We start from the raw sequence: 13392 nt of genomic DNA, 5'->3' as shown, positions 1-13392 counted from the left end.
AACCTATATGAGAGTGGAGTATTGAGATCTTTTGAAAATTTGTTTCAACATTTTGGGATTCCCAGATCTCAATTCGATAGGTATTTACAGCTGCGCTACCTGCTCTGTATAGTTTTTGGGAGTAGCAGACACCCCCCTAAAGTGGCAGATACTCTGGAAAAGGTGATTACTGCTTTCGGAAAAGGTCATGAGGCATCAGTGTATTACTCCCTGCTAATTCAGAGTCTGAGGGACGGAACTTCCAACTTCTCTTCAGAGATTATGTGAGAAAGATTTAAACTTGGTATTGGAGGAGGGAGTGTGGGCTAGGATTCTAAAAAACGTCAAGTCTGCATCTAGAGATGCAAGGGTTCGCCTTATGCAATTCAAGATATAGATTCTATTGGACCCCCTCATATTGTATAGGCTTGGTCTTAAAGACACACCCACCTGCTGGCGATGCCAATCAGAAGATGGAGACACAACCCATGTTTTCTGGGGGTGTGTTAAGATCCAAGAGTTTTGGTTGAAGGTTCAGAGTTTCATATGTGACATTTTGGGCACTCGAATTTCGTTTTGCCCCAGACTCTGTATTCTGGGTGATGGGGTGGTCATAAATTTGGGGGACAAACACACAAAAAATTGGATCCTGACTAGTATTATGATTGGCAGGAAGATTACTTTAAGGGGATGGAAGTCAGATGGGGCTCCCTCATTTCCGGAGTGGTATGCGAAGATGGGGAGGGTGGCAGCTTTTGAAAAGATGTCAAGCAGAAGGCTGGGGGTTCGAGATTTGTTTGATAGGAAATGGGGCAAGTATTTAGTGTTTTTGGGGAACTCTCATGGAGGGGCTGTGGAGAGAAAAGTTTTGTTTTATTTATATATGATTATTATATTTTCTTTTTTGTTTTCAGTATTCTATTTGTGACCACAGGGGTGTTCGCTGGGGGTCAGGGTGGGGTTGGTGATTGGGGAGGGGTAATAGTGGGGATTAAATGTTAAATGTTGACTCAGTGTATATTTGTTGTGTTTTCTCTTTGCTATATGTTTATGAGTCAAGAAAATGTTAATTAAAAATTATTTTTTTTAAATCTGGATCTGGGACAAGGCCAAAAATAAATATACCAAAAATAAATGATGAAGGCCTGGTAAAACATTTCTAATTACATTTTATTGAGACCATTTTATTGAGAAAAAAAATAAAAAATAAAATAATAATAATAATAATAATAATATATATATATATATATATTTTGGTGAGGCTTGCTTCTGTTTCACAAATTTGTTCAATTTTATTAACTGATTAGTTCAGTGACCCCTTCTGGAGATGCCACTATTTGGTGACAAATGAGCGTCATTGAATCATTTTAAGTCATTCACGACCTAAATCTACCAAGAGACTTTATAGTGTTTAAGCATTAAAAGAACAAAGCAGATCCTTCAGGTTGAGCATGTTTTTTCTTCCAAAAAGACAACAATAATAGTCTAATAATATTAATGAGTATCAATAATGTCCTTAGCTTCTCCTTCATTAAAACGTGCATGAATACAAATCTACTGACTTCAGTCGAACGTTTAAGTATTATAAACACAAAGCAGATTTACGGTATAATTTTCCTACAGTATTTAAACTGCTGAGCATGGCTTTTATCAGAAAAGACCACAATAATAGCCAAATAATAATAATTTTGAGCTTCAGTAATGTTCTTTCGTCACTGTAAATGCATTTTACATGAGTTGAGTTGAGGTGTCAATGCTCCGTTCAACACCAGCATCAAGCAGCGCATTGCACTCCACATGACAAGAGTTGCAGAAAGCGTCACAGAGAGGCAATTTAAGAGTCTGCCACATAAGAATGCGGGAGATGTGCACAATAAATATTGAAAATGTATTTGGAAGAGAGAAAAAAAACTGGGACTCGTTTATGAAAGGACTCGTTTATGTTTAGGCATTTTCTTGGTGAATTTAAATTAGTTCAACAACTGGGGTCTCTGATATTCAGAAACGATAAGGTAATATTTAATTAAAAGAAATTATGAGACATTCAATATCTCTTCACAAATTTGGACAGTTTTTTAATATTTCTTGTTGCGTAGTACTCTCAAAGACATTATTTGTAAAAACGTGTGTGAAAAACACTTTGGTGTAGTAGCTTCACTTCATAGACTTCAATGTCTGCAGCACTGACGCAAGTCATGTGAAAGCCCTTTAACCTGAATAAATATCAGTCACTTTTGCACATAAAAAAAGTGACTGATTATGGTTTCAAACCGGCGAATTTTGTCGAAAGGTGAGGAGTCTGGATCCCTGAAATTATTTTTTTATTATTTATTTATTTTGTGGTATTTGATAATTTTCCATGGCACAGTGGTTGGGAAACACTGGTCTAAATCTGAGATCACATTTCCCCCCATTCTGATGGTTGATGTGAACATTAACTGAAGCTCCGGACCCATATCTGCATGTTTACACTCCTACCAGATGATTGGCTGATTAGATAATCACATGAATAAGTAGATGTACAGGTGTACATGATAAAGTGGCCAGTGAGTGTATATACCTGTATATTTTATTTATTTATTTATTAACATAACCTTGACCTGTCCTTGCTATTGAAGGACTAGGCTTTTTTTGGAGGATCCTTATATACCACAACACGATTGCCTAACCTGTTTAATTCCTGTTTAATCTTCTGTTACACATTACCTAGTTATTTAAATTCTTCAGATTGTTATTAGTCCTAAATTGACCATCTCAACTTTTTGAGTGTGTTGCAATCATCTGATTTGAAATGTGTGTATATATATATATATATATATATATATATATATATATATATATATATATATATATATATATATATATATATAGTCATGTGAAAAAGAAAGTACACCCTCCTTGAATTCTATGGTTTTACGTATCGGGACATAATAAAAATCATCTGGTCCTTAGCAGGTCTTAAAATTAGGTAAATACAACCTCAGATGAACAACAACACATGACATATTACACTGTGTCATGATTTATTTAACAAAAATAAAGCCAAAATGGAGAAGCCATGTGTGAACAACTAAGTACACCCTTACTGCTTCCATAGGATTTAAGAGGCTAAGTAGTAGCCAGGTGATGCTAATCAAATGCCCTTGATTAATTAATCATCAGCAAGTGTGACCACCTCTATAAAAGCCAAAGTTTTAGCAGTTTGCTGGTCTGGAGCATTCAGGTGTGTGTTAACACAATGCCAAGGAGGAAAGACATCAGCAAGATCTTAGAGAAGCAACTGTTGCTACCCATCAATCTGGAAAGGGTTATAAGGCCATTTCCAAACAATTTAAAGTCCATCATTCTACAGTGAGAAAGATTATTCACAAGGGGAAAACATTCAAGACAGTTGCCAATCTTCCCAGGAGTGGACGTCCCAGCAAATTCACCCCAAGGTCAGACCGTGCAATACTCAGAGAAATTGCAAAAAACCCAAGAGTTACATCTCAGACTCTACAGGCCTCAGTTAGCATGTTAAATGTTAAAGTTCATGACAGTACAATTAGAAAAAGACTGAACAAGTATGGTTTGTTTGGAAGGGTTGCCAGGAGAAAGCCTCTTCTCTCTAAAAAGAACATGGCAGCACGGCTTAGGTTTGCAAGGTTGCATCTGAACAAACCACAAGACTTCTGCAACAATGTCCTTTGGACAGACGAGATCAAAGTGGAGATGTTTGGCCATAATGCACAGCACCACGTTTGGCGAAAACCAAACACAGCATATCAGCACAAACACCTCATACCAACTGTCAAGCACGGTGGTGGCGGGGTGATGATTTGGGCTTGTTTGCAGTCACAGAACCTGGGCACCTTGCAGTCATTGAGTCAACCATGAACTCCTCTGTATACCAAAGTATTCTGGAGTCAAATGTGAGGTCATCTGTCTGACAGCTAAAGCTTGGCTGAAATTGGGTCATGCAACAGGACAATGATTCCAAGCACATCAGCAAATCTACAACAGAATGGCTGAAAAAGAATCAAGATGTTGCAATGGCCCAATCGAAGTCCAGACCACAACCCGATTGAAATGCTGTGAAGGACCTTAAGAGAGCTGTGCATAAACAAATGCCCTCAAACCTCAATGAACTGAAGCAACATTGTAAAGAAGAGTGGGCCAAAATTCCTCCACAATGATGTGAGAGACTAATAAAGTCATACAGAAAACAATTACTTGAAGTTATTGCTGCTAAACATGGTTCTACAAGCTATTGAATCATAAGGTGTACTTAGTTTTTCACACATGGCTTCTCCATTTTGGCTTTATTTTTGTTAAATAAATCATGACACAGTGTAATATGTCATGTGTTGTTGTTCATCAGAGGTTGTATTTACCTAATTTTAAGACCTGCTAAGGACCAGATGATTTTTATTATGTCCTGATACGTAAAACCATAGAATTCAAGGAGGGTGTACTTTCTTTTTCACATGACTGTGTGTGTGTGTGTGTGTGTGTGTGTGTGTGTGTGTGTATATATATAAACAATTAAATGTAAAAAATATAACATCAAATAATATTATGTTGCAGTGCTTTCAATTTAGCACAGGGTGAATATAATTTACAAATAACACCTTTTTGTTTTTATTAGCCTTTCCAATCCTTTCCCAACTTTTTTGGAATTGGGGCTTTTTTCACTTTCTTCTATCCCAGCTTAATATACAATGACAAGTACAAGAAAGCCATTTTTAAGTTGATTACCCTGAAAAGTGTAAACACTGCAGGTCTGCTGTGTTTTCAAAAGACTTTTTTGTGCATCCTGACCAGCCTGATACAGACACATTGGCTAAACCAATGGCGTGAGGTTGGGGTGTGATTAACTGTTTGCCCAACAAATGGCAAACAGAGGGAGGGTTCAGGAAACCTGTTTGAAAACAAAAGTGGTGTCCGAAATGCACTATACACTGTGCATGGCGCCTCGTAGTGCCATCTCAAAGAAGCACAAAATCACTGTCTAGGACTTTCACTGCAACTGTTCCTCGCTGGTAGAATGACCTGCCTAATTCCACCCGAGAAGCTGGTTCTCTAACATCCTTCAAAAAGCACATAAAGACACTGCTCTTCCGTGAGCACTTGACCCAATCCCTTTAGTCTTCTTATAAAAATAAATAAATAAATAAAACAATTTTGAAACTTGTATTACAGCACTTGTGTTACTACTGCCTCCCTAGGGTGATTCTCTTCTGTTGTTCTCCTCATTTGGATAAAAGCGTCTGCTAAATGAATAAATGTAAATGTGCACTTACACTAAATGCTATACACTCTGCCATCTAGTGTATAAATATTACAAGTCCAGTATTGTCCCAAATGGAACACTAAAGTTTTTTTTACCACACAGAAGCATTTACAGTTTTTCATTTTACCACTGACTTGCATTTTATATATATATTCACATCACATCTCCATCAAAATATCTTAGTTTGTGTCCTGCAGAAGAAAGAGTTTGAGCAGGCATAAGCGTAAGAAACTATGAGAGAATTTTAGGTTGAACTATTCCCTGAAGTCAAAATGCTCAGTGACCTACTAATGCTCTTTGCAGAAAGTATTTTTATCAATTTATCTTGAATCCTAGTGCTCGACCTATTCAAACACAGACTGAAAACAGTCAGCCAGATGTCTGGCTTGTGCATTAACCCTTTTGTGCACGACTGTGAGACAGGAAGCAACAGTGGGTTGATTTTGGCAGCACATTCTGAGCTTCCTCCCACCTGCTTACACTTCCAGGGCTTGTTCTGCCCACTCTTTGACCCAGCCTGTAGGTGCTGCTCAAAAAGCCTTACTGTTAAGACTCAAGATGTACTGGAAGAGCTCAAGGCTGCTTCCCACAACGGCTGCACCAGCTTTAGCAACGGCCTCGTTGACAATGGAAGGTCTGAGTCAGTTCTCTTGCTCACACACCCCCTCTTACCTGTCAAAGTGAGAGGCCCTGAGATAACCAGGACACCTGGACACAAGAGCTATGTTGGAGGTGCTGAGACAAGGGGCCTCCATGCAACACATTAGGGTGAAGTGAGAATCGGTTAACAGTGCAAACCCACAGATTGCATGAAAGATGTGTACGGTGCATAGGCGATGAGAGTGTGATTTCGTCATGCGTGGTAAACACTTTTTGACTGAGTGAGAGATACAACAAGAAGGAAGGTCATCAGATCTCAAAACCAAGAAAATGGTTGTAGTTCATGAGAAATATATCAATTCCACTTATTTTTCTGTTAAAATTCATTCGTATTAGCATCTTTATCTAACTGCAGTTTATGTGAAACCACAGAAAATAAATGTTCTTAAGAAGAAATTTCTTCTTGACTACCATTTTCTTCTTAATTTGTAACTTAAGATAAAAGTTAAGAATATTTTGCATTCCTGAATAAACTTCTTAAGAAAGTTCTTATATTTTTTTCTTAAGAACATTCAAATTCTCAAAAAAAAAAAAAAAAGTTCTCAAATATTGTCATAAATAACATCTTAAAGTTAGGATAACCTCACAGTTGTCTTAAATTCTAAAAGGTAAGATGTTAATTAATGTGCAATACACAGCATAGTCTTTTCATCTTATCCAACACATCCAACCTCTTCTGACATTACTTTCCCTTGCACTGTATATAACCGATCTGTATTTAGATTTGCACTACGTATGTGTGGTATGTATGTGTTTATGTATATATGTATGTATGTATGTGTATATATGTAGAGTTGTGCTCAAAAGTTTGCATACCCTGGCAGAAATTGTGGCATTGATTTTGAAAATAAGACTGAATATGTCTTTTATTAAGGATAGTGATCATATGAAGCTATTTATTATTACATAGTTGTTTGGCTCCTTTTTAAATCATAATGATAACAGAAATCACCCAAATAGCCGTGATCAAAAGTTTACATACCCTTGAATGTTTGGCCTTGTTACAGACACACAAGGTAACACACATAGGTTTAAATGGCAATTAAAGTTTAATTTCCCACACCTGTGGCTTTTTAAATTGCAATTAGTGTCTGTGTATAAATAGTCAATGAGTTTGTTAGCTCTCACGTGGATGCACTGAGCAGGCTACATACTGAGCCATGGGGAGCAGAAATGAACTGTCAAAAGACCTGCGTAACAAGGTAATGGAACTTTATAAAGATGGAAAAGGATATAAAAAGATATCCAAAGCCTTGAAAATGCCAGTCAGTACTGTTCAATCACTTATTAAGAAGTGGAAAATTCAGGGATCTCTTGATACCAAGCCAAGGTCAGGTAGACCAAGAAAGATTTCAGCCACAACTGCCAGAAGAATTGTTCGGGATACAAGGAAAAACCCAAAGGTAACCTCAGGAGAAATACAGGCTGCTCTAGAAAAAGACGATGTGGTTGTTTAAAGGAGCACAATACGACGATACTTGAACAAATATGAGCTGCATGGTCGTATGGTCAATGCCACAAAAAAGCCTGGTTACAATATGCCCGACAACACCTTGACACGCCTCACAGCTTCTGGCACACTGTAATTTGGAGTGACGAGACCAAAATAGAGATTTATGGTCACAACCATAAGCGCTATGTTTGGAGAGGGGTCAACAAGTATTGTGCTCCTTGAAACAACCACACCGTCTTTTTCCAGAGCAGCCTGTATTTCTCCTGAGGTTACCTGTGGGTTTTTCTTTGTATCCCGAACAATTCTTCTTGCAGTTGTGGCTGAAATCTTTCTTGGTCTACCTGACCTTGGCTTGGTATCAAGAGATCCCCGAATTTTCCACTTCTTAATAAGTGATTGAACAGTACTGACTGGCATTTTCAAGGCTTTGGATATCTTTTTATATCCTTTTCCATCTTTATAAAGTCCCATTACCTTGTTACGCAGGTCTTTTGACAGTTCTTTTCTGCTCCCCATGGCTCAGTATCTAGCCTGCTCAGTGCATCCACGTGAGAGCTACAAACTCATTGACTATTTATACACAGACACTAATTGCAATTTAAAAAGCCACAGGTGTGGGAAATTAACCTTTAATTGCCATTTAAACCTGTGTGTGTCACCTTGTGTGTCTGTAACAAGGCCAAACATTCATGGGTATGTAAACTTTTGATCAGGGCCATTTGGGTGATTTCTGTTATCATTAGGATTTAAAAAGGAGCCAAACAACTATGTGATGATAAATGGCTTCATATGATCACTATCCTTAAATAAAAGACAGTTTTTATGCATGATCAGTCATATTTTCAAAATCAATGCCAAAATTTCACAATTTCTGCCAGTGTATGCAAACTTTTGAACACAACTGTATATATATATATATATATATATATATATATATATATATATATATACACACACAGGTGCATCTCAATAAATTAGAATGTCGTGGAAAAGTTCATTTATTTCAGTAATTCAACTCAAATTGTGAAACTCGTGTATTAAATAAATTCAATGCACACAGACTGAAGTAGTTTAAGTCTTTGGTTCTTTTAATTGTGATGATTTTGGCTCACATTTAACAAAAACCCACCAATTCACTATCTCAAAAAATTAGAATATGGTGACATGCCAATCAGATAATCAACTCAAAACACCTGCAAAGTTTTCCTGAGCCTTCAAAATGGTCTCTCAGTTTGGTTCACTAGGCTACACAATCATGGGGAAGACTGCTGATCTGACAGTTGTCCAGAAGACAATAATTGACACCCTTCACAAGGAGGGTAAGCCACAAACATTCATTGCCAAAGAAGCTGGCTGTTCACAGAGTGCTGTATCCAAGTATGTTAACAGAAAGTTGAGTGGAAGGAAAAAGTGTGGAAGAAAAAGATGAACAACCAACCGAGAGAACCGCAGCCTTATGAGGATTGTCAAGCAAAATCGATTCAAGAATTTGGGTGAACTTCACAAGGAATGGACTGAGGCTGGGGTCAAGGCATCAAGAGCCACCACACACAGACATGTCAAGGAATTTGGCTACAGTTGTCGTATTCCTCTTGTTAAGCCACTCCTGAACCACAGACAACGTCAGAGGCATCTTACCTGGGCTAAGGAGAAGAAGAACTGGACTGTTGCCCAGTGGTCCAAAGTCCTCTTTTCAGATGAGAGCAAGTTTTGTATTTCATTTGGAAACCAAGGTCCTAGAGTCTGGAGGAAGGGTGGAGAAGCTCATAGCCCAAGTTGCTTGAAGTCCAGTGTTAAGTTTCCACAGTCTGTGATGATTTGGGGTGCAATGTCATCTGCTGGTGTTGGTCCATTGTGTTTTTTGAAAAGCAAAGTCACTGCACCCGTTTACCAAGAAATTTTGGAGCTTCCTTCTGCTGACCAGCTTTTTAAAGATGCTGATTTCATTTTCCAGCAGGATTTGGCACCTGCCCACACTGCCAAAAGCACCAAAAGTTGGTTAAATGACCATGGTGTTGGTGTGCTTGACTGGCCAGCAAACTCACCAGACCTGAACCCCATAGAGAATCTATGGGGTATTGTCAAGAGGAAAATGAGAAACAAGAGACCAAAAAATGCAGATGAGCTAAAGGCCACTGTCAAAGAAACCTGGGCTTCCATACCACCTCGGCAGTGCCACAAACTAATCACCTCCATTCCACGCCAAATTGAGGCAGTAATTAAAGCAAAAGGAGCCCCTACTTAGTATTGAGTACATATACAGTAAATGAACATACTTTCCAGAAGGCCAACAATTCACTAAAAATGTTTTTTTTATTGGTCTTATGATGTATTCTAATTTTTTGAGATAGTGAATTGGTAGGTTTTTGTTAAATGTGAGCCAAAATCATCACAATTAAAAGAACCAAAGACTTAAACTACTTCAGTCTGTGTGCACTGAATTTATTTAATACACGAGTTTCACAATTTGAGTTGAATTACTGAAATAAATGAACTTTTCCACGACATTCTAATTTATTGAGATGCACCTGTATATATATATATATATATATATATATATATATACACACACACACACACACACATACATACACACACATACACACACATACACACACTACCGGTCAAAAGTTTTGAAACACTTACTCATTCTTTATTATAATTTTTTTTCCCACATTTTAGAATAATAGTGAAGTCATTAAAACTATGGAATAACATAAATGGAACTATGGGAATTATGTTGTGACTAAACAAAATCCAAAATAAATCAAAACTGTGTTATATTTTAGCATCTTCAAAGTAGTCACCCTTTACCTAGAATTTGCAGACATGTACTCTTGACATTTTTTCAACCAACTTCTTGAGGTATAACCCTGGGTTGCTTTTTAAACAGTACTGAAGGAGTTCCCATCTATATGCTGGGCACTTATTGGCAGCTTTTCTTTATTATTTGGGCCAAGTCATCAATTTCAAAAACTATTTTTTTTTTAATTAAATAAATTAATATGGTGGCACAATTATATTTTTGTCTACAAAACTAATTTCAAACATTTAAGAATACGCCTTCAGATCAAAAGATTTTTAAGATCATGAGAAACATTTCAGTCGTGTTTCAAAACTTTTGACTGGTAGTGTAAAAAATGTCAAAGTTTATACTTGCAAATTTTTCAAGAATTTAATTTAGGAACACTCTTACGAACTTCTTATAATTTATCCTAAGAACTTTCGTTATTTTTGTCTTAAGAACATTTTTGTGAATCCGGCCCCAGACCACAATTAATTTGATCATAAACATTCCAATGTAGAGGTGAGTCATCGTAAAGATTCATATGAATCGAATGGCAACTTTTGGTTGAGATTTGCTTGATATTGCCATAGTGAAAAGGTTTAACTGATGAAGCACTAGCAAGAAATTGCATAATTGTTACGTCACTGGATGCCAGCTATTGTACATAAGTCAAAGAGTACTTTTGACACGGTAAAGTGGTAAATGCTGAGAAAACTATTGAGTGGTATTTGTGCCACTAGGACTTGACTTTGAATATTGAATATGCAGTTTTGATCTTAAAATTTTGTAACCTGATTTGTCACCCTGCTATGTTTTTGTCAGAGTACTCCAGATGTTACAAAATCTGAAATCTTGTAACCTGAATCAGTGTATTACAAAGTTAAAAGTGAATTTTAAGATCTGAATTCATGCCATGTGCATTTGAATTTCAAGTTGGATGCAATTCAAGTTCAAAACTGCATGTTCAATTTCAAGAAAACATATTCAAATTCAAATCCTAAAATTTAAATTCCCATCCTAGTGACGCAAATATCATTCCATAGAAAACCGTAGATTTGAAAACCAGCATAATCATCAAGCTTTGTTTTTGGAATAACTTGTGTAGCATCAGGGCTACGTGACTCAAAAGGTCTTACTCAGGTCAAGCACATCGTCTGTCTTGATGAGATCCTCAGGTCGGGTGAGAGGAAGTTGAGTTTCTGGTTCTCCCTGAAGCTGTAGAGACAGTGAGCGCAGCATAAAGAACACACGGATAGCCTGCAGGGAAACACACACACACACACACACAATTCATTAACACATAATTAATTCATCACAGCCATTACGCATCTTCCTGGAATGTCTGTTTATACAAGGCAATAATAAAAGCCTACATGAAAGCTAAGAGCTATTTTCCTTTGGTGTATTTTAGTGCTTTAGGGTTAATATTTTGTTCTCACTGTCCTCAAATAAAGGACCTATTCATATTAGCCTCAATGTAATGTATTGCATTACAAATGTGACATTACCAGTTATTTATACTGACCACTTCTGATACACTTGACATAAAATCAGTTTCTCAGTATCTCAAACTACTTTGGATGTTTTTTCCAGAATGGCGTACACAAACTGCCCAAGGAACACATGGTTTCATGGACTGTAAGAAATTAGATTCTGGATAAAGTTAACATATTTGACAAAAGGCTACTTTTCCACTTATATACCATCATCTCAGAAATTTCAGTAAGAGTTTATGTTTATCTCTAACCCTGCGTGTCCTTTCAACATCTCCACAGGGCAGTCTCTTCACAAAGTCAATGCCGGTAAGGGGGGTGCCAGTGGGAGGAAGTAAAATGGATGCATCCATCATGAGATACTCCACATTTAGGGGCTTATTCTAAGAGGAAAACAGCACAATATTAATCACTCTAAGAAAAACAATATTTCCAGGAATCTGATTTTTACTGTATAAGAGGAAGAAATATCAAACCATGTGGCATTTGGAAACAAATGATGCTAGAGGTTTTCTCAGGACTAACTCCATTTTTCTGAGCCAACTGCTTTTAACCAACTGGTCTCAAAATCATTTTTAGTGTTTGTATGAAGAAACTTCCCCTTAAGTTCACGCAGGTGCCCTAGCAGAGTAACCACTGGTGTACTTATCATATTATATAGTCCAAGTATGATATATATATATAAATATAAATATCTATAGACATAATCTACTAACATTTGACAACCGGTTGTATTTTGTTATCTAATGCAATGACATTCATACATTTGTTTGTGTGTGACTTCAACACTCACAGGGGCCACAGTAAATAAACACTGCATTAGTCACCCCTTATCCAGTAAATGTCTAATATTGATGTGACAAAGTTTTCCTCTCATCCCGGAAGCAGGATGTATTGCTGTATCATCAAGCAATGGCATAAACTAAGAGTGAGGTTGCAAAAGAGACTGGAAGTGTTTTTGTTCTGTAAGGTGGCTTACCATCATGCTCCTGTATTCATCCTCAAACATGTCCAGGAAGATCTCCTCCCCCTACATGAGCATTCCAGAAAACACGTCTCACCATGAAGTAAACAAGGTACACATAACAAAAGCAAAGCCCACTGCCCTACTGAGAAAGACAAACTTCTTAAAAGATGAAAAATGAGGCCTCTAGGAGAATAACAGTGTGAACAATTATTGCGAAATGTAAGTTGTGTTAAAGAGATAGTTCACCCAAAAATGAAAATTCTGTCATTATTTACTCAATCTAATGTCGCTCCAAAACCATATTTTCGTCATTTAACTTTAGTCTGTTTATCACATAATGTCATTGTATGGCTTCAGAAGACTTGGAATACAGTGTACAAGTCGTATTGACTACTACAGACCTTATTCACAGCAGCGCCATCTTAGATTTTTGACAGGAATGACAACGAGGCTGTGAGGGATAGACATACAGTCTCTTCAATGGGTTGTGTAGTTTCTTAAAAGTGTTTTTGGAACGTTCTGCTGACGAAACATTGAAAAATATCTAATTTCAGTAGAACAGGAGTTGTGGAAAATTAGGTCTGATCTAAGAGCTTTACACTGCTTTTTACAGAGCAAGTCATTGAAGAGACAATAAGTCTATCCCTTACATTTTTATTCCCATCGAATATCAAAGATGCCGCTACTTTGAATAAAGGTCTATTGCTGTGGTTTAATAGTGTGTTTTGTCCTATTTGGAGAATGACAGGCCAGAGTCACTATTTACTCAATAGACTTAAA

General features: G+C 37.1%; 1 protein-coding gene across 3 annotated transcripts in view; it reads right to left on the bottom strand.

The window, feature by feature from the left end:
• The window catches only part of LOC127450089 (protein CLEC16A-like), an 86388-nt gene that overhangs the window by 27748 nt on the left and 45248 nt on the right, over positions 1-13392 (bottom strand). For all 3 annotated transcript variants that reach the window (XM_051713837.1, XM_051713838.1, XM_051713839.1), the window contains 3 exons: positions 12625-12675; positions 11900-12028; positions 11289-11409 (listed from right to left, as the gene is read on the bottom strand). In XM_051713837.1, coding sequence (XP_051569797.1) covers positions 11289-11409; positions 11900-12028; positions 12625-12675 — 301 coding nt within the window. The remainder of the gene's footprint in view (positions 1-11288; positions 11410-11899; positions 12029-12624; positions 12676-13392) is intronic.

This window comes from Myxocyprinus asiaticus, chromosome 13 (assembly GCF_019703515.2).
Source record: "Myxocyprinus asiaticus isolate MX2 ecotype Aquarium Trade chromosome 13, UBuf_Myxa_2, whole genome shotgun sequence".
Taxonomy (NCBI): domain Eukaryota; kingdom Metazoa; phylum Chordata; class Actinopteri; order Cypriniformes; family Catostomidae; genus Myxocyprinus; species Myxocyprinus asiaticus.
The sequence above is the reverse complement of the archived record's forward strand: the minus strand, read 5'-3'. Positions and strand labels throughout refer to the sequence as shown.